Source organism: Oryctolagus cuniculus, chromosome 10, assembly GCF_051225735.1.
Source record: "Oryctolagus cuniculus isolate XC-2025 breed Fujian yellow rabbit chromosome 10, ASM5122573v1, whole genome shotgun sequence".
NCBI lineage: Eukaryota > Metazoa > Chordata > Mammalia > Lagomorpha > Leporidae > Oryctolagus > Oryctolagus cuniculus.
This window is the reverse complement of record NC_142876.1, coordinates 66,072,723-66,093,513: the sequence shown is the minus strand read 5'-3', so window position 1 is coordinate 66,093,513 and position 20,791 is coordinate 66,072,723. Positions and strand designations below refer to the sequence as shown.

General features: G+C 53.8%; 1 protein-coding gene across 11 annotated transcripts in view; it reads right to left on the bottom strand.

Annotated features, from left to right (window-relative positions):
- MTCL1 (microtubule crosslinking factor 1) overlaps positions 1-20,791 on the bottom strand; it is a 134,413-nt gene that overhangs the window by 40,651 nt on the left and 72,971 nt on the right. For 5 of the 11 annotated variants that reach the window (XM_089305333.1, XM_089305329.1, XM_089305331.1 and 2 more), the window contains exons 4-7: positions 13,898-13,957; positions 12,939-13,016; positions 7,855-9,168; positions 6,628-6,783 (exon numbers count right to left, since the gene is read on the bottom strand). In XM_089305333.1, the coding sequence (XP_089161459.1) occupies positions 6,628-6,783; positions 7,855-9,168; positions 12,939-13,016; positions 13,898-13,957 (1,608 nt within the window). The remainder of the gene's footprint in view (positions 1-6,627; positions 6,784-7,854; positions 9,169-12,938; positions 13,017-13,897; positions 13,958-20,791) is intronic. The other 6 variants (XM_089305332.1, XM_051852138.3, XM_051852136.3 and 3 more) reach the window with 2 other exon arrangements.

The following is a 20,791-nucleotide window of genomic DNA, read 5'->3' as shown; positions in this document are numbered from 1 at the left end:
ACCAGTTTTTCATTTTCAAAAGTTCTACTTTATGTTTTAGCTCTCTGTGGTCTTCTGTGACGGTGCCTCACTCCTCTCGTGTCTGTCTGCCTGTCGTTGCTTTGAACACGAGCACCGTGTCGTGTCTGTCTGTTAATCCTATAATCTGTTGGTCTCTGGGTTGAATACCTGCCGACTCTCGCTTCTAATGGCGTTTTTCACTTGCATGTTTGCATCTGCATGCTGTGTGCATCTTTGAGAGGCCATTATCTATGGGTCCTGAATGTCGCCGGCATGTGAGCACGCCTCCAGATCCATTTTGAGTTTTCAAAAGGCAGCAAAATGACCCAAATTCCTCTCCTTGGGGGTTCCTGGACCACACAGGTGGCATCTGATCCCGTGTAAGGGTCACTGTAGCTCCTCCTCCTCCTCCTGACCCACAGCCCATGCTGGGTGGGTGGCCAAGCGCCTCCCTTTCCTGGGAACCAGCAGGGAGTTGTGTTTTCTGTTCACTGATTTCTCGCAGGCTAATTTCTTTCCCAGCCAGTGTTGTGCCCAAGGCCCTGCCTCCTACTTCCTTGGAACTGCTGAACTCTGACCCTTCTGGTTACCAACCCTGGCAAGCATCTCCCTCACTCATCCACCTGCTCTGGTTGTCAGTTCTTAAAACAGCCCCAACCCTTGAAGATTCCTCTAATTTTTTTGGGAATTCAGCTACCTATTTAAAAGGACATTTCCTATTTCATTCAACAAATACAGCTAGAGCGCCTACAGCACTATCCAAGTACTGGGTTATCCAGCAGGGGATAAAGGAACCCAACCCCCACCTCCGGGCTTCCTGCAGCTCAGGTGTTCCCTAAGGGAGGTTTGCAGGTCCCTCCCCACCCCCACTCAGGTAGACATCACTCCGTAAAAATGTAAAAACCCTCCATATGCTAACACATTATAAACTACCCAAAAGCTTTACGGTATTCGATGTTGGAGTGTACTTCCTAATCAAGCTGATCATTTAAGAAGATCCAAGATCTAATCACTGGGGCTGATGTTGTGGTGCAGTAGGTTAGGAAACCACCTGCACCACCCATCCCATATGAGTGCCAGTTCGAGTCCTGGCTGCTCCACTTCCGATGCAGCTCCCTACTGATGGGCCTGGGAAAGCAGTGGAGGATGGCCCAGGTCCTTGGGCCCCTGCCACCCTCGTGGGAGACTCAGATACGACTCCTGTCTCCTGACTTCAGCTAGATGGACCTGTCTAGATGGCAGTTGCAGCCATATGGGGAGTGAATCAGCAGACAGAAGGCCTCACTTTCTCCGCCTTTCTCTAACTCTGCTTTTCAAATGAATAAATTTTTTAAAAAAAATCTATTTAGTTCCTATTTACAGTTTGAGTATTCCTTATCTGAAATGCTTTAGAACAGAAGGGTTTCAGATTTTGGAGCCTTAAAAACTTTTTCTGGAATATTTGCATACACATAATGAAATATCTTAGAGATGGGACCCAAGACTAAACAAAATGCATTTGTGTTTCATGTATACCTTATACGCATAGCCTGAAGGCATATTTTGTACAACACTGTAAATAATTTTGTGCATGAAACAAGTGTCATGGTGTGAAATTTTCCACTCATGGTGACCACTTCAGTCATTACAAAGTTTTGAGTCTTGGAGCGTTTGGGGCGGTTGGATTAGGGATACTCAACTTGTATTAAACAGAACCATTTTATGTGATTTTCATCTTAAGAAATCATGTCGTTTTCCTTTTAAGCAAATCCACGAGCTTCACACTTTGACGTCATCTCCTCTGCTTGTGCCACACTTCTGAAGGGAGAAGGGAGGACCCTGGGGGGTCCCACGTGGGGCAACTGGAGCACAGGGCTGATCCCCGGTGGCCCAGTGCTCTCTCTGCAGGCTGTCATCTGGGCAGCAGCAAAAGCTGTGTTCAACCCTTTACTGCCCAGTTTTGCTAATGGACTATTAACAACTCCCGTGGACGAGTGCTGCCAGCCGGGACGCCAGTGTCACTCCAGTGTTACAAAGAACGAAATACAAGCATGCGATGGCAAAGGTTTCCGTCTAGGAGTCTTCCGACACACAACTGCATGCAATCACGTACACTGGGGGACATTTTCATAGGACACACACACGCCCTGTAGAAAAAGAAGTACCTCCCTCCAACACCAAGTCCCCAGAAACTGGGTTCCAGAATCCATCCCTAGCTCATGCACTGATTACATACACGTCAAATTCATCTTGAGCTCTCTATTAGGGCAGGTTGCTTAACCAATACCATGTTCCCAAAGCTGTCCAGACACTGAACTTGGCATCACAAGCACACTTACCCCTGTATTAGCACTGAACACCCAGAGCCCCCAAGTTCCCTCCCAGAGGCTGTGTCCTCCCGTGAGTCACGCTGATTCCCTGAACATCTCCAGAGACGGTGGCCTATACACTGCTTTGCACACTTAAGACCATGACTCCAGGGTTTCCATGAACAAAGGAGAATGCTTTCAGTTAGCATCACTGTAATGCCTGGCAATGGCACCTCCATCACCACTTCAATTCTGGTGGTGACTTCCATTCTGTCCTGGCCACGTTTGCTACCACTTCTTTCAAAAGCAGCATATGAGCTCAGCACATGTGTACAAATACTTGGCGTGCAACCCCACGCTGTTCTGCTGGGACCGGTGCTTCACAGCTGAGGCATAAGGGACCACAAGTGCGTTGCGTGCTTGGTTGATTGAAGGATGAAAGGAGGGGCTGGGGAAAGGAGCACTTTGAGATTTCTGACCGAGAAACCCAATCCTCTGGGCACAGGCCTGGTTTCGCTCAGATGTGAAATCTGACCGGTGCCCATGCCCCCCTACTGCTCATTCAGAACTATTTTTAAGGTGCCCTGCACATTCCAAACCGAATATTCCATACACCGTCCTCTCACCAGCAAATGCCAATCTCTCTGCAGATTGGGTGGCAACTGTGGGGAGCAACGTCAGGGGAGCCTCAGGGCACAGTGTAACATCTTGCTAATACCCATTGGGACGAACAGGCAGCGGGGACACTCGTCCTGCTGAAGTCTGTTTCGGTGCTGCGTGGCCGGTTTTTCTGTGGCTGCATTCATGGGCTAGTGGATGTCTGTGGGTTCTGACTTCTGTATTCTCTAGCCGTGGCTGTTTTTAGGAAGTCTGGGATTGGATATACCATTCTTCTCCTAGGTTTAGTGGATTGTGACCCTGGGGCAGTAGGCCTCCTACACGACGTGGGTTTGTTATCTGCTAGAGAAATGTGTGATGTGTGGAGTGGGCTTTCCTTTTCCCCTTCTCCTTGCTGTTGCCACTGCTGGCACTGGTGCTAACAGTAACAGTCATATTTTAAAATAAAATACCCTAATCTACCAAAGTAACAACTCATTTTCCTTTCCCTTTCCCCAGATATGAAAGATCTACAAAGCTAAATAAAAGCACACAAGGCGTTTCACAAATGGAACTGGAGACATTTGTAAAAATGTCTGCCTCAGAAAGTTATTTCTTCTCTATGCCGCTGCGAGCCGGTGTCCTATCAGCAGAGGCACCCACAGGTGTGAAGACAAAATTAGTGGCTACTTATAGGGCAACGCAAAGGGCCGACACTGTGGCGCAGTGAGCTAAGCCTCCACCTGCAGAGCCAGCATCCCATATGGGCGCCAGTTTACGTCCCAGCTGCTCCTTTTCCCACTCAGCTCTCTGCTGTGGCCTGGAAAATAGTGGAGGATGCCCCAAGTGCTTGGGCCCCTGTATCCGCATGAGAGACCCAGAAGAAAATCCTGGCTCCTGGCTTTAGATCTGCCCAGCTCTGGCCATTGTGGCCATTTGGGGAGTAAACCGGCAGATGGAAGATCTCTTTGCCTCTCCCTCTCTCTCTCTGTAACTTTGCACCTCTCAAATAAATAAAAATCTTTTAAAAAATAAAAACTAATAAAATAAAAAGGATATTGTAAGGGGGACAGAGAAAGCTGCCAGCACCTCCTCCAGCCTTGTGATTGGCCTCCTTTGAATGGGCGTGTCGTGTCTGTCTTCTTAACAATGACCTCCACACAGAGGGCTCTCTCTGGTGGGGCTGTCCCGCTGACTCTCGGGAGCTTGGCATGCTGTCCCCTGATGAGAAAAGATGCTCCCTAAACTTTGTCTTTCACTACTGAGTATTTTTCTCCACTTTATCATTAAAATGCACAACATTAAAGGGAAGTGGACAGATGTTTGAGAATCTGAGTCACGCCCAGGGTGCAGTCACCTGCAGGGCTGTGCTCAGAAAACCCGGCAGGAGGCAGGAGGGCGCCGCCGGGATCAGGCCGGCCGGCCCTGCTGCTGCGGAGAGGCGTCGGCAGTCTAGGACGCTGCTGTCTGCTGCCTCCTGCACCCACCCACCAGGAGTCCTGGCAGCCACACCTACCAGGCTGCATCCTTTGCAGAAAGATGAGAATCTGTCTGAAGCTCTGCTCCTCCCAGCTGAGCTGCACTGTTGGGTGACCCTATGTTGCCACGTGGCATTAACTCATTGCTGACCCACCTCTTACAGAGGCTTAGTGGTCCTCGATATCCAGTTTGGTCCAGCCAAGTTCTGTTTCTCTCCCTCCAAGTCACTGCGGGTTTCGGAAGCTGTGCACCGTGTTTGTGAACAGGCGCCTGATCATGGCGCCAGGGTTCAGTGAGGACATAGAGAAGGCCCAGCAGGAGGAGGGCGTCACTCAGCAAGGCCAGGCTGCGTGGGACCTGCCCCGAATCATGAGCTCCTGTCCCGGGGGATGCACTTCTCGCAAAGCAGCACATGGAAGGGAGCTGCGGTCCTGGCCCGGGTTTGGGATGTCCCATGGGAAGCAAAAGGGCCAAGGTGGGCAGGGGACAGCTGTGCCCTAGCGAGGGAGCTGCGTACGAGACAGACTGGTCTCACCTCCCTCATTCAGCAGCTCACTGACTTTCAGAATGGTCCAGATACAACCACACGAAGCAGCTGGCAGTGTTTCTTATTCCCATTTGACAGATGAGAAAACAGAGGCCCAGAAACCTGCTTGAGATATTGAGCTGGTAGTGGACACAGCTGGGCGATAGCCCTGGACCAAAGTCCATGCCAGGACGGGTTCCAGTGCTGCAGCGCGTCCCTGCTAGGAACAGCTGAGTGCTGCAGTGTGACCCAAGGCTGGGAAACCCCAGGAAATGCTCACTCGAGCTGTGAGTGCACATGGCTACAGGTTTGCAGCAGCCCAAGCAGCCAGCGTTCTCAGAGGAAGACCCTGCGTGTGTGCGGCACAGGCTGACCAAGCACATGTGGTAAGAGCCCCATGAAGCCATTAGGTAAGCGTCCCCGGGGAGAATGGGAGCTGCCCAGTTTCACTTTTGGTACAAACCCAGGGAACAGCTTTGTCACAGTGAAGGAACGAGAGCACACAGAAGCTGACATGACACTGTGATAGTTGTCTGGCTCCACGTCCAAAGCCAGCGTTCAGAAAAATGACAAAAGCTTGCTGTGGGCACTCTCACTGGGAGGGCCGGGGTCCCCCTGCCGCTCCCTGCCCCGCCCACCCAGCACACCGGGTTCTGCTGGTTTCTGGGGGCCTGGCACCAGCATGGGTGTCGCCCTGTGGCATGTGGATCACCTCCCTGTCACCCCTCCGCACGGCCCACATTGCCTTCCCTCGGAGCGTGTGCTGGGCTGCCGCTTGCGCAGGTGGGCCTGGCCTCCCTAGGTAACGTGAGGACAGCAGGACTGTGCAGGGGGTTCTGGAAACCTTTTCTGTTTTTAGTGCAGCTGGCTGGAGGCGGTTTCTACATTTGTACATGACACGCTCCCTCCTCCAGGGCTAAGGGACACAGCTGCAAATTAGCGCAACCTGGGACTTGGCTGGGTGAGGCAACAGCCCTGCCACACCCCTTTCCAGTGAGGGGACCTTCAGCCTCGCTGTGTGGAGCCAAAGGCTCGGGCACTGCCTACCTGCATGCCTTTGTCAGCTTCACTTCCTCATCACCCCACCCGATGTTCGGCTGAACAAAGCTGTCGCTCACTTCCGGGTTACAAGCCCGGAAGTCTTGTCTCCTGGCCCCTGCTGTTCCCATGCCTCAGAGTTCAGTGGAAACATCCCCCGGGGGATTGAGGGGTACAGCTCTTCCCCGACCCAGTTCACGTGACTCCAGCCCAGCCAGCAGCCTAACAGCCAGGAGGGGACCTGCTCCGGCGGTTCAGTCCTTGGGGAGCACCTGTCTTTCCTTCCTGCATGGGGTGACCTGTATCCCTGAGCTGCCGTCTTACAGGACCACTGAGAGGCACCTGTCACTGGGTGTCCATGGGTTACCATGGCAACCGAGCCTGTGCAGGCTCCCAGGGTTCCCAAGGCAGGAGCGAGAGGACCTCTCTGATTCTGCCAGCCTGCTGCAACAGGGGCTCCGAGCCCATGGGACAGGCACACAGGACAGAGGCAACGAAGACCCAACAGGAGCGTCTCCCCTGGACTAGGGGAGCTCCTGCTTGGGCTCAGCCCTTCTCTCTGCTTAGGGACAAGAGGCCGCTGAGGGCACATCCTCCTGCCACGCTCGCTGAGAGCCCTGGCCCAGGCAGGACGAGTCACACAGGCAGCCACATGCAAAAGGAGGGGCATGAGGGCCACGGCTGGGTCTGGGCGCTGACCTCGAGATTGAAGCAGCTCTGGCCTCCCGGCCTGTGGCTCCCAGCGTCGCCGTCGGCGTGCCGGTGCAGCTCCCGGGTGGCTCGCGGGCGCGGACTCTCGCGCTCGTCCCCTCGGTCCTGGCTGAACGGCCACTCCAGCTGGTCCCTCAGCTTGGACTGTTAGGTGCACGGGAGGGATTCGTTTGTTTGTTTTTAAACGAAATACAAAGGATGAGAGAGTCGGGCGGGGAGGGAGGATAAAGACACCGAGAGGAGTCAAGGCAGACGAGGGGCAGGACTGCCAGGCCGAGGGAAGCACGGGACAAGAGAAACCAACTTCAGAGAGCGGCGGACGCTTGCGCAGAGCGCACAGGCGCAGAATGAGGATGAGCGAGAGGAGAGGCCGCGGCATCTGCAGAGCCAGAGAAGGGGCAGGGGGCGCATGCAATGGCGATGCGTGAGTCCCAAGTCCACCGCGAGCACACCACCCGTGAAGGATACACGACACAAGGCTCTTCCTTCCTTACTTGTGGGTCGAGCAGCAAAGGCCACAATCCAGGGCCGGCAGCCGGGTCATGCACCCCAGGGTGAGGCACAGGAGAGCAGTCCTCGGAGGCCACTCCGCTCAGCCCCCACCTCGGCGACTTTCCATCAAAAACAGCCTTCTCGGGGGACCGTGCGCCTCTCCCCAGCCCGGCTTATCTTCCAGTGAGGGAGCGGGTGGGCCTGGCTGCCTAGGGGCTGTCCGAGCTGCACTGTGTCCCTTTGGTAACGACCCAAGGAGGGATTGGCGCGCTCATGAGTGAGTCTGCCATTTATCCTGACTGTGACAGGAGCTGGCACCTCGGCTGAGACTCCTCGTGGCTTCTTCACCGGGACGGCTGGTTGTGTGAGACACCAAGCAAGAAGCGAGGACGGACTGCGCCGAGCCCCTGACTCGGCTCGGCCTTGGTTCCCGGGGGCCGGGGCCTCTAGACCCCAAGCAGGGGTGCAGTTAAAAATAAGAGGAGAAAAAGGAAAAAGAAAACGAGGAAACGAGAAAGGGAACTTAAAAAAAAAAAAAAAACAAAAAAGGAACCCTAACCCAGAGACTGGGTTGGGGGCGGACGCCGGAGGCTTTAGTGCAATGCAGCTTTGAAATCACAACCAAGCAGCCGTGAGCACCGCAAGCCCAAGAAGTGCAGCAATGCCAGCGAGAAGGAGGAAGGGCAAGGCACGGCAGGGAGGCGAGGCCAGGAGCCCCCTTACCTGCAAGTCTGGGCCCAGCTCCTTGCCCAGGTTCCCGATGGGGGAGTCCCGGGACACGGAGGTCACGGTCGAGAGGAAGCTGGACGACTCAGTGAGGTGGGACGAGGGGGACAGGCCATCCCCAATCCGAGTCACCTGCTCCAGGAAGGCTTGCAGCTCCTTCCTGAAAGCCTTCATCCTGGCATTGATGGCGCCCAGCAGGTGGGACTCCTTCTTGCCCCCCTCACCCTCGTCCTGACCCCCAGGCCCCCAGGGGGAGGCTGTGCCGCCGCCACCCGGCAGCCCTGCGTCGTGCAGGAAGCCATCGGTGTCTGTGATGAGGCGCTCCACGGTCCGCTCGAGCCGCTGTGCCTCCTGCTTTATGATCACCAGGCACTCGGAGTCCTCGCGGGCCCGCAGGAGCTCCGCCGGACATGGCTCGCTCACCTCCGAGGGCTTCCCGCTCCCGAAGCCCGACGACTTCTCGAACGTCTCCTCCGAGTCGCTCTCCCCACCCACGGGCCCTTCCCGCTTGGGCTGGGACAGGCGGGCTTCCTCCCCATCGCTCTCCTTCTTGCCCAGGTCGCTCTCAGCATCGCTGTCGCGAGGGCTCGGGGCGCGCAGCCCCAGGTGGGCTGCGAGGTCGCAGCGCTGGACGTTGGACAGCAGCACCCGGTTCTCATACTGCAGCTTCAGCACCTTCCCGCTCAGCTCATTGATCTGCAGCCTGGCCGACTTGAGCTCCTCCTGCAGAGGGGCCCCGCCTCCGGGACCCTTGCCTGCGCTGTCCCCTAGCCACCCTGGCTCCTGGGGAGGCTCAAACTTGAACTTGCTCAGCTCGTGGGTCAACTGCCGGTTGTGGTCTTCAATCTCGGAGATGGACCTGCGCAGCAGCTCCGCTTCCTCCTCTACAAACTGCAGGTGCCGGCGAAGTTCCGTGGACGACTCCAGGGAGTCGCCGAAGGGTGAGGTAGGAATGGCTGGCACGTGGTCCCGGCCCGCTCCCTCCCGCTCCTGCTGCACCCGCATGTCCTCCATCTCCGCCTTGAGGCCTCGGTTCTCCACCTCCAGCTCCACGATCTTCCGGCCCAAGATGTTGGCTTCTTCCTCCACCAGCTTCAGCCGCAGCTTCAGCTCGGCCTCCCTGGTGCTGGGGGGCCCACCGGCCTCCCCTGTGGGGAGGGGGCTGTCCACGTCGCCGTACAGGGCCTTGTACTTCTGCAGCTCCTGCTCCGCCTCGTCCTTCTCCCGCCCCAGCTTGGCCATCTTTTTGCGCATCAGGGAGGCTTCCTCTTTGGCAAACTGGAGCTGGCATTTCAGGTCGGCGCTGTCGTCCTGCCAGGAGAGAGAACAGCCCGGGAGGAGGTTACCGGAAGTACCAGGTGCTCCTGCAACAACTCCCCCTACTCCCTCACTGCCCCCACAGGTCCTCCCAACAGTGCCGAGAGCTGTGCGGAAAAGGTGGCCTCAACCAAGCAGGGCTGCGCCCAGGGGCTCCCCGGAAGGGACCGGGCAATGGCCTACAGTGCGTTGTTGTATCACAGAAACAAAGGAGAGCGAAAAATCAGTTTGGAACAAAACATGCACATTGAAGCTGTCATCTAGGTTACGGACAATGAGGGTGAAAATGGTACCTATGGGTGACGTGGTGAGCCCACGTTACTTTGTGGATCGTGTCTGGTTCATCGCTAGCACCCGTCACAGCGATGCCAGAATGCTTCCCGACGCCTGGTGTGGCAAGCAGGGCTCCGCCTGGGGCCACTCACTTCCTGCCAGGGCAGAGCCCTCACCCAACCACCAGGCACTCTCACGCCGGAGACGTCAGGTGACCCCAAACCAGAGCCTGGCTTTCGACTGATTTGCCCAGGTTCACCTCTCCCCTTCCCCACGGCATCAAGCACTGACATGAGGACAAATACATGAGTGACGGGTGCGAAGCTGCAGTCAGAACCAAGTGCCGACGCTCCGGACATACGGGACACCGCCGCCCTGGGCTCCCACCCTCTCTCAGGCAGGGTGGCTCCAGGCAGAACCCGCACTTTTCTCCTTTCCCCGTTGCTGCAGTCACGCAGCGGGAGGCAGACTCAGAGCTCCAAGGCAAGGGCGAGCTGCCGGAGAGCACCTGGTGTTTCAGACCCTGTGAAGCAGGTGCCACGGCCAAGGGCCCACGCCGCTCGGCTGAGGTCCGGAAGGCACTCTGCTGTGCCAGCGTGGGTCTCCATGCTTTTACGAGGCACAAACTCTCTGTGCTGGTCCTTCCAATGATGCTCTACCATCCACACTCAGCAAGAGGGAAAAGACCGGTTTCACCAGTGGTTCCTCCTCGACTGGCTATCAGGTTTCGAAAGGCTGATGCCTGGGACCAGGACATCAGCCGAGGCTTCTTCCTCCATGGCAAAAGCGCTGTGGCCCGACAGCTCGGTGGGAGCCCCAGGGACGGAAGGGCCCTGCAGGTGGCCAGCCCTCTTGGAGAGCACGGCCTCCTTCACACAGGTGAAGCTCCAATGGTCTGGTAGAGCCAATGAAGCTGCCACAGCAGGCAAACATGCACGGTTCACCCTCTGCCTGGAGGTTAGACGAAAACCTCCCTCGCTACTTCCCCAATTCCCTCCTTCCCGCTCACCTGGACCCCTTCCTCTCCACAAAGCCAGGGAAGGGGGAAGAATGATGAGACCAGAAAGACTCGGGGAAAACCCACAACCAAGCGTGCCAGGTACCATGCAGGAAGCACGCCCTGGCACTCTGTGTGCACCCTCTGCACCATGAAGCTCCCACCACCATCCTCCAGGTGGAGTCTGATTAAACTGGTCCTGCTGGGCGTGGTATCAAACAGGCAGCCTGGCGTCCTAGCTTTGCCTGCAGCAAGGCACAAGAGCCCTAGAATCTGTCTCCTTATGTCTGAAGACCCTTGTTCAGGCAAGAGGTCATTGTGAAGGTTAAATGCAATAACGCACTGCAAGGCGGTGTGTAAACAGTAAACCACCACACCCCAGTACTCCGAAGCTGGATTCCTTCTTGGTCCAGAACACAATGAATATTGGCAGAAATGAGCCAGCAACTCTGCTTTTCCCTTCCTTTGCCTATTAGGGGAGTAACATGTAAATGCCACACGGTCTTCGAGTTCTGAGGATTTATCACATCAATGATTTGGTTTCTTTTTTGGTGAGGGAGACACAGTTACGGGATTTCTGTGAGTGGCCAGAGGAAGGTTCTCCCCCCCCTCACAACCACACAACAAGAATGGGTCATCAATGCCACTGGAGTAATCACACTTTTTTTTTTTAAACAACAAAAAAGAACTATGTATGAGCTGTAAAAGACAGATGTTGTGTTTAATCCTAATACTAAAGGAAATGCATGCTTATTTTTTCACTCATTCTTTCAGTAAACACTTATTGAATATCTATCCACTAGAAAGTGCCATGCTTCTTCTATTTTTGTTTTATGCTTTCACTTTTTTATATTTATTTGAGAGGTAGAGAGAGAGAGAACAAGAGAGCACTCCCTGAATGCCCGCAGTGGCCAGAGGCTGGGGCTGGGGCTGGGAGCTGAGTGCAAGGACCTAACCACTTGAACCATCACCATTGCCTCCCAGGGTGCCTATCGGCTGGAAGCTGGAACCAGGAGCCAGAGCTCACAGTGATGTGGGATGCAGGCATCTCAACTGCTAGGCTGAACGCCCACCCCTCGCATGCTTGCTACCTTTAAAGAACCTCAGCTCCTTAGAACTTGCAAAAGTAGAACAATCCAAAGCACCTTTTCAATTTTTGGTTTAACAAAGATTCCCAGTAAGCCCAAATCCACAGCTAGGAATTGGTTGCTTGCATGAAGGAGTGGAGTTTGGATGAATCTGTGAAACCTATCGATGCTGACAGACTTCACCTTCTGTGCAGAGGAACTCACTTGGGAGGCAGGGGATACGCTGGCCACACATGCACTGACGGTCGGTGTCTGTGCACCACCCATAGCCGTCCCAGCCCCTCTGAGGCATAGCAGCCCCTGGCTCAGAGATCCCGGAGGAGAATGTGGCCCAGCACCAGGCAACGGCCCCACCCTCTGCCCACCACAAGCTGGGGCCAGACTGAGGGGCAGGCAGGACCAACGGGACAGAGGCCAGGCAAGGCCAGGGAGGGACAGATGGGGACAGAGTGGCCTGCACAGTGCAGGAACCAAGGGTGTGCATCAGGGACTCAGGCTGTCTCTCCCGAGGGGCTTCCCTCCCAAGGGGAATGAGAACTCATTAGCTCTGAGGAAGATGGACACAGGCGGCTCTAAGTGCCCATCTGCACCTCTTTGTGCGGGCAGAGACCCTCTGGAGCCTGCTAATCGTCTTGATTTCTGAAACCCTGAACTTTCCACCATGTCCCCTCTGCCACACCAGAACAGTCCTAGACCCGGCTCAGGGATGCACCCTGACGAAGGCCCACTTTGCAGGTTACCTGAAGGTTGACAAAATGTCCAAAAAGTCTTCTTGTCCCTTAAAGAAAGAAACCACTCAAACACCAGGAGATCTGACGCACGACAAAGCATGCTGTGGCTTCCACTCAACACCCGTGCATGCACTACCAGGCCTGCCACCAAGACTAAAGCAGCTTTTGAAAGGAGAACCCTGGACGCCGCAGGGGCGTGTGTGCTAAGAAAAGGGGTCCCACTTCCCTCGGTGGAGGTGGACAGCTGGAGCAGGCCACACAGGTGGGAGGGGGAGGCCGAGCTGGGTCCGCTCTGAGTAGGGGCGCCCCTCTTGGGACGATGGGGGAGCACAGTTTCAGCCTTGCCAGCGGGAGGCCGCGTGCCCATCTTGTAAGTGTAGGCTTTCTAAGGCTTTGCCGAGACTCCGGGGACTCAGGGACCGCGGAAGCTTGTCGGCCAGCCCGGGAAGGCAGCATGGAAGCAGAGGGCGCAGTCGGACTCTGCACAAGAGACCGCGCCTGCTGCGGGCAGGAAAGACAAGCACAGCACGGAGGGAGACACACACGGGGCCACCACCGTCACCACCAGCCGGAGAGAGCTTGCCAAGCAACAGAAATATATCGCCCGTGGAATATATTCTCTGGCTTGCAAGGCCGCCGGCCGGCACCAGCGCAGCCCAATGCGCGCGTGCCTACCTTGCGCCGCGGCGCCAGCTTCCTTTGAGATTTGGTGGCCGACCTGCAGCTCCCAGGGCGCTCCAGTCCACCATTCTGCTGAACAGAAACTCCTTTCTCAATCATCCCACAGCCTGAGGGGGCCGACAGCACCCGGCTCCCTGCCGCGCGCCCGGGCCTGTTTCACCCACTGGCGGATGCGGCAGTGGGCTGAGCGTCCCATCCCGGGGCGGTCGGGCCTCTTTCAGGTCAGGAGCCAGTGAGCTGGAAACAGCACCCCGCGGCGGGACTCCAAAGTGAAGTGTTGGGGGCTCGGAGCGGGTGGATGCTACACTCGGGGACCTGGCCCACCTTGAACGACCCCGTAAGGACCAGCGAGCCCGGAGGACAGAGATGCCGGCGGGATGGTTGATTAGCAGAGTGGGGCGGGGCCTCAGCACCCCTGCCCCTCTGATGATGGATAACCCACTCTCAGGGTCCAGGGAGCTGGCACCCCTGTAACACGGTATTCTCTCCCACATCTAGATCCAGCATCAATTGAAAAAAGAAAGGAATCCAGGAGAACTTTTCAGAAAAGCCAGGAAAGTCTTGAAGAGCATCTTGTACACAGGAAGGGCTCAGCCTCTACCACCTTGGGCTGGAATATTCCACCTCGGACAATCGAAGATACTGTTCGCTCGCAGTTTAACAACAACAACAATACTGAAAGCAGTGGCTTGTGCAGTTTTCCTGTGGGAGTGATTTGGAAGGGCACTGCCGGGCCTGGACCCCACCTGGTTACTACCCACACAGAGCAGCTCAGCCCTCCTCTGTACCCCAGTTGATCAGAGAAACAAAATGGGGGAGCTGGGGTTCCAGAAGAAAATCTGGAATGAGTCCAAGTCCCAATATGCGGGCAGCTAATGTTCCTTCGAATGTTTGATGGGTGTGGTGGCTTCCTCTTTAGGAGACGTAGCATTAGAATGAAAATCTCCTCTTACCTGGTTCAAGGCCTTCTTCTCCTTGTACATTTCCCGACTGCCTCTTCTTTTCAGGGAGCTCTGAAACAGATCCAAGTGACATTCAGTTACTGAGGGTCATCAATGCCAGCCGGTACTGGCCCCACACCTCGGGTGTGCCCAACAGGCGGAGGCCATTTGTCCTGCTGGAATCGAGAGACAAGTCAGAGTCCAGGGCTGTGAATCAGAAGAGGTTTTCTTTCTTAATTATGGTATTTCAGAATGGATTCCTCAATACTTCAGTTTAATCAGAAAGGAGGCTGATTCTGGTCATCTCTAAGAGTGGCAAGAAGACCAGGAGAAAGCCCAGAGAGTTCTAGAGCTGGACGCAAGGCCTTGCTGGAGCTGGCTGACTTTCCTGGGTATGTTTTCTTTGGGCTATGAAATAAATTCATGTTTCCTGAATGATCAGATCAAAAAGTGGTCATGCAGGCTGGCGCTGTGGCACAGCAGGTTAATTCTCCGTCTGCAGCACCAGCATCCCATATGGCTGCCGGTTACAGTCCAGAGGCTCCACTTTAAGTCCAGCTCTCTGCTGTGGCCTGGGAAAGCAGTAGAGGATGGCCCAAGTCCTTGGGCCTCTGCACTCGCATGGGAGACCAGGAAGAAGCACCTGGCTCCTGGCTTTGGATTGGCGCAGCTCTGGCCATCGCGATCATCTGGAGAGTGAACCAACGGAAGGGAGACCTTTCTCTCTGTCTCTCCCTGTCACTGTCTATAACTTTACCTCTCAAATAAAATACATAAAATCTTAAAAAAAAAAAAAGTGGTCATGGGGCCATTGCTATCACACAGCAGGTTAAGTCACTGCCTGCAGTGCCAGCACCCCATATGAGTGCTAATTCAAGTCCCAGCTACTCTGTTTCCGATCCAGCTCCCTGCTAATGTGCCTGGGAAAGCAGCTGAAGATGGTCTGGCTGTTTGGGCACCTGCTACCCACACAGGAGACCCACATGAAGCTCTTGGCTCCTGGCTTCAGCCTGGCCCAGTCCCCAGCCATTTGGGGAGTGAATCAGCACATGAAAGCCCCCCACCCCCAACTCTGTGTTATGAAAGACAGAGTAGGAACTGAGAGAAAGATGCCCCTTGTCTATTGAAAAATACTTAGTGCAAAATTCTACCAAAATATACTCCAGCTTGTGATTAAACCAACATCTTAAAGGTTTGATAGAGCTCATGATTTATTTCTATATTAAATGACCTTGGCTGTGTCCTTCTATGGGCTGAGTCCCTGCCTAGTTGTGCAGACAGCTGTCCCTGACTATCAGTGAGGGACTGGTTCCAGGCCTCCCTCTCCTCCTGTGGACACAGAAGCCCCTTATATAAAACATAGAACCTCCTATAAACTGTAGAACATCTCTAGCTCACAGATAATACCTAAAACAATGTTAAGTACTATGTAAATAGTTATGGTACTGTATCATTTAGGGAATAATGAAAAAAGCCTGTACATGTTCAGTACACGGTTTTTTCCTGAGGATTTTCAATCCACAGGTAGCTGCAGGACCCTTTCAAGCAGAGGGCCAGCTCTACTGTGAAAGTGTCACAGCCAGGGCTGCTTAGTGCCATGACAGGTGCACCTTGGCCTGCTCTGGGCAGGAAATTGCCAACATGTGTTAAATGCAGACCTGAGTAGGAATAAAAGACCCAGGGATGCCTGAAATAGACTAACAGGGAGCCAGGATGGTTTCTACTAAGATCAAGTCAGAGCACAAAAAGAAAAGACTAGGAGAACAGAAGCATCCGAGAGGAGTCTGAAGAGATCTGCATCCCTTTAACAGGAAGAGATTAAGTTAATCCTGAGGAAAGTCTAAAGAAAGCAGGGATGAAGTGGAGCCCCACGGGCCAGCACTCAGACAGTGCTCAGCCTGGGAAGGGGAAGAAATTCTCTCCTCCTGTGGGCCCTACCCCACCCCACCCCGACTCTTAACGCCAATCTTAAAGGCTCAGAGTCCGGGTCTCGCCTGTGTCCCTCCGCTGCCACACTGTATCAATACAATCTAGAACCAAGGTTCTTAATGGGAGTCACATACACTACAGCATAATTTAAGTTTGCTAACTTGGGGCCGGCACTGTGGCGAAGTGGGTTAAAGCCCTGGCCTGAAGTGCCGGCATCCCATATGGGCGCCGGTTTGAGATCCAGCTGCTCCACTTCTTCTGCTCTCTGCTATGGCCTGGGAAAGCAGTAGAAGATGGCCCAAGTCCTTGGGCCCCTGCACCCATGTGGGAGACCCAGAAGAAGCTCCTGGCTCCTGGCTTCAGATTGGCGCAGCTCTGGCCATTGCGGCCATCTGGGGAGTGAACCAGAGGACGAAAGACCTCTCTTTGTCTCTACCTAGCTCTGTAATTCTTTCAAATAAATAAAATAAATCTTTAAAAAAAACAGTTTGCTACCTCAGTGCTGTTCACCTCTCAGCGTCTCACTCTCAGAAGGCCAGCTCTCCCCATTCCTTGGAGGAATTTTATTTAGGTTGAGAAGCAATTAAAATCCCAGCTGCTGTTTGGCCTTCAGAAAGCTGGAGACTAAGAGAAAGAATGACTGTTGAGAGAAGGCCTTTAGGACAAAGGGATGAAGGTTATAGATCCACAGGGGGCTTCCTGTGGGTGCTCCCTGGGAAACCCGAGGGGACTGAGGAAACCACCCCCAAACCCCTGCTGCAGAGGCAGCCTGACTACCTTTGCTTGCTCTGTTTTTTAAAGATTTATTCATTTGAAAGGCAGAGGGACAGAGAGAGAGAGAGATCTTCCATCTGCTGGTTCACTCCCCAAATGGCCACAACATCTTGGGCTGGTCCAGGCCAAAGCCAGAAGCCAAGAGCTCCATCTGGGTCTCCCATGTGGGTGCAGGGGCCCAAGCACTTCGACCATCTTCCACTGCTTCCCCAGGTGCATTAGCAGGGAGCTGGATCTGAAACACAGCAGCTGGGATTCCAACCAGCTTACCCCACTGCACAACGCCAGCCCCTAGATGACTTTTTGAATCCCTTTGGCAAGTCCTTCCATCCTTTTACATACAGCAAGTATGTGTACATATGTGCTTTCTGTACATATGTATATAATGAGGATACTTTAAAAGTGTCTGGAAAGTACATACTCTAAAAAAACTGCATGGATTTCAAAACTTTTTGCACCAAAATAAACCACTTTTAATGCTATTTTCCTACAAATACTTTAAAGTACCCTCATATATATGTAGAGAGAGAAATTCAGTTAAAATGACTTCAGACCTTCAGAATGGTCTGAGAAAAAAGTGACATCTTTAAAACATAAGGTTTCCCACTGAGCAGCAGGGAGCAATATTTTACGCCCATCAGCCAAGTTGTTTGGTTTCCCTCCTTCAGTCCCTGCTAATTCCTGGTGAACTTTAATCCTGTTCACTCTCCTCGCCATCGCGAGTGGGACCCGCTGGCAGGACTCAGGGCTGCAGCCAGGGGATTAGACACACCAGAGGGCATCCCGTCCTTACCCGACTACTAGAGGGTGTGCCTGTCTCCAGCAGCAAGTCCCAGGAATCCACAAAGACTTCAGAAACTCTTGCCTTTGCTTCTAGCTTTCATTTCATGAATAAAGACTCAGTTTTGTTTCAGTCAGTGCATGCAGAATCTGTATTCCATTCACTGGGGATGACGAAATTCGAGGTAGCTGGCAGAGTGCAGGCTCTGTACTCACTACTCTGATGCTATTATGGTCCCAGAATGAAACCTTTTAGGTTAAAGCTTTTGGGACCAGTTGCTAGCCCTTTTACTTATTTTATTTTTTTTAAAGGCAGAGTAACAGAGAAGGGAGAGAAAGAGACAGATTCCCCATCCACTTCACTCTTTGAATGGCTGTAACAGCCAGGACTGGGCCAGGCTGAAGCCAGGAACTCCATCCAGGTCTCCCACATGCGCAGCAAGAACCCACGTATTTGGGCTATCATCTGCTGCCTTTCAGGTGTACTAGCAGGAAGCTGGATCAGAAGCAGAGGTGGGACTAGATCTCAGGCACACTGATATTGGCTGGTGTTACTTTCAGTGTGGCTTTTCATAGTCCCCGACTTATCTACAGTGAGTACCATTCCCTTTAAAAAAAAAAACAAAAAACAAAAAACAAAAAAATACCAAGTCAGGAAATGAATATTTGTACTTCAAGATTTAGAGAGAAGAGAGCACCACTGATCTACGTGGAGCTGCAGCGGTGCCACACTGGATGTAGGGCACCAGTTTTGTGGGACTCCTCCCATCTGCTGGTGTTGATTTTTATTAGCATGGCCTTTCAGGTATCATCTATACACACATGGTTGGTTAAAAAGACCTGAGGCGCCCTGAGGGCTGGGAAAACTGGCCAGGACCCCGCTGTGGGGCAGGTATCCAAGCATATGGTCCATGGCCACGTGCCCAGCAGTCCTGAGCGGCAACTGCTGTGCTCCGGGCACAGCTCACCTGTCAGGAGTCTGGTCAAGTGCCAAGGAAGGCTGGGTGTGGGGAACCTGGGTGCAGGACAATCTGTGTGGGCATCACTCACACCCAGTTTATTCTTTGAATGAGTCAGCTGTCCAGTGGAGAGCCTAGTCCAAGCAACACCGACAGGAAAGGTTAAGTGTAGGCTATCAAATCAACTGAACCTAGAAGGTAGGACTTGCCTGTGGGTTAATTCTGCCCTTACTTTATAGTCTGGTCAACTGCCAGCCAATCAACTCTACACCGCTACAGAAAATAAGAGGAAAAAAATGTAAGTGATTGAATCCACCTAAGGCCAATGCATTGGCTGAAGTACTGAATGTGATTAAATAAAATATGAAGCTAGATGATTCTTCGGCCTTCCATGCCAATTCCTAATGCTTCTTGTTTGAAGGTAGATAGTTTCAGGAAAACTGGCAGGCTTTCCATGGCTGAAGTGTCTGAGACAGACTTTGGACTTAGAAGTTAGCCTGGCAATAAAAAGTGGCAAATCGGTAAGGGAAAGAGGGCACAGGTGCAGGCTGGCGATTTTCAGCATTCTGACAGGTTTTAAGTATTCAGAAAGTGTGGTGCTTTTCGGGCTGATTTTGGGCCGATTCAGGATTTTGTATCAAATCCGATTAAGGAAATGAAAGTGCACTGGTGTTTTTGCACTGGGGAGGAAGTGAGCGAGTCTGCTGTCTGAATTGAAGTGCTCACTGAGGTGCTACGCGGGGTGAAGCAGCAGGAGTATTAGCTCCTCCCGGAAGCTGTGAGCACCAAGTCCTGGCTGGAAGGTGCCTCCTCCCTGCCCTTGAACGGCCCGCAGGAGACCAGGTCCCTCCCTGTCCCTCACACAGCAGTTGGCTGCGGGAGCCAACGCCCATATATCCTCCTGAGAGTCCGTGGAAAACCCTCCAAGGCAGAAAGTGAAGGAAACCCATTCTCCAAGGCCCTCCGGGTGGCCAGCACCATGCTAACAACCAGCGTTCACCGGCACCCCTCGGGCCACGCCCGGCGCTCACCTCTGCCTTTGCACATCTGTTAGGGACCAAAAGGCCTATGCTAAGCCCTCATCCACGTGGTGGGATTCAGGTGAGGCTTTGGGGAGGTCATCAGGTTTGGAGGAGCCCCCGATGGCCTCCGTGGAAGAGAGAATGCAAAGCGTCCTCTCCCCACCTGGGGTGGGGCAGTCGGTGGGAAGCAGCAGGACGGAAGGCCCTCACCAGAGCCGGCTGTGCTCTACCTGAGCTTGGATGACGTGGCCTCCACAACCCTGAGAAGTCTGCTGCTGAAGCCACGCCCTGGAATTCTGTCGCCGGGGCCAAAGCTAGGGCAGTACCTGTGTTAACGCTGACCTGGAGAGGCTCACTCACATAGCATGATGACTGATGAACAGACCGCGAACTCAGACACGGCGAGCACACAGGTGACGTTCCCAGGGGCCCCAACCCAAGCCCACCCCCGAACCCGTGCTCCCGGTGCCAGCACTCAGACCCTCAAAGCTGCCTCCCAGGGCGCTCACAGCCCAAGCGCCCAAATTTGGGCTGCTTTTCTTTTCATTCTCTGGGTGCCTGAGCTCTTGATATAGCTGAAAACCAAAACCAAAAAAAAAAAGGCAAAAAACCCTGCCTTTCTTTAGCACAAGAGCACAGAGAACTATTGCGGGAATGGCTGCAAACGACTCTGTCCTCATGGCTGCGGAACAGCATTTTCTGGCACTCTGGTGACTCCTGAAGGGAGCTGAGGCGGCAGACTGCAGGAGTCCTTATTTGGAAAAGGGAGACAGACAGAAACGATCCTCAGAGGCAGAACACCACAAAGCCAATGAGGAAAACGCTGCAGACCCTTTGGATGCAGGAAGGTGCAGCTACAAAAGGGGGCTTGGGCTCTGGGTTTCCCGCACTCGAGATGAGGCACCAGCCAGGGGCCGGCAGCCCAGCCAGCAAGCCACACCGCCAGGGCCTGCTTGGCCCAACAGGGAATCCCCCACACACCCGCCTAGCAAATGCCTCTTTCTCCTGGGAAAAGAACACGATGATGAACGTCGGGGACAGGATGCACACTTGCTTTGTAACGCAGGCTAGCTGATTCACTGTAAACCTTTGTTATCTTTGCTATCTGGGGAGTAACCCAACAGACAGTAGGTTTCTTGTCCTGCTGCTTTTCAAGTAAAATAAATAAATAAGAATCCTGGGGGGGGGGGGTGGCATTGCGGCCTAGTGGGTTAAACTGCCGCCTGCATATGGGTGTGGGTTTGAGTCTCGGCTGCTCCATTTTGGATCCAGCTCCCTGCTAATGGCTTAAGAATGCAGTAGAATATGGCCTAAGTGTTTGGGTCCCAGCCACCCACATAAAAGAAATGGATGAAGTTCTTGGCTCCTAGCTTTGGCCTGGCCCAGCCATGGTTGTTTCGGACATTTGGGGAGTGAACCAGTAGATAAAGATATCTCACTCT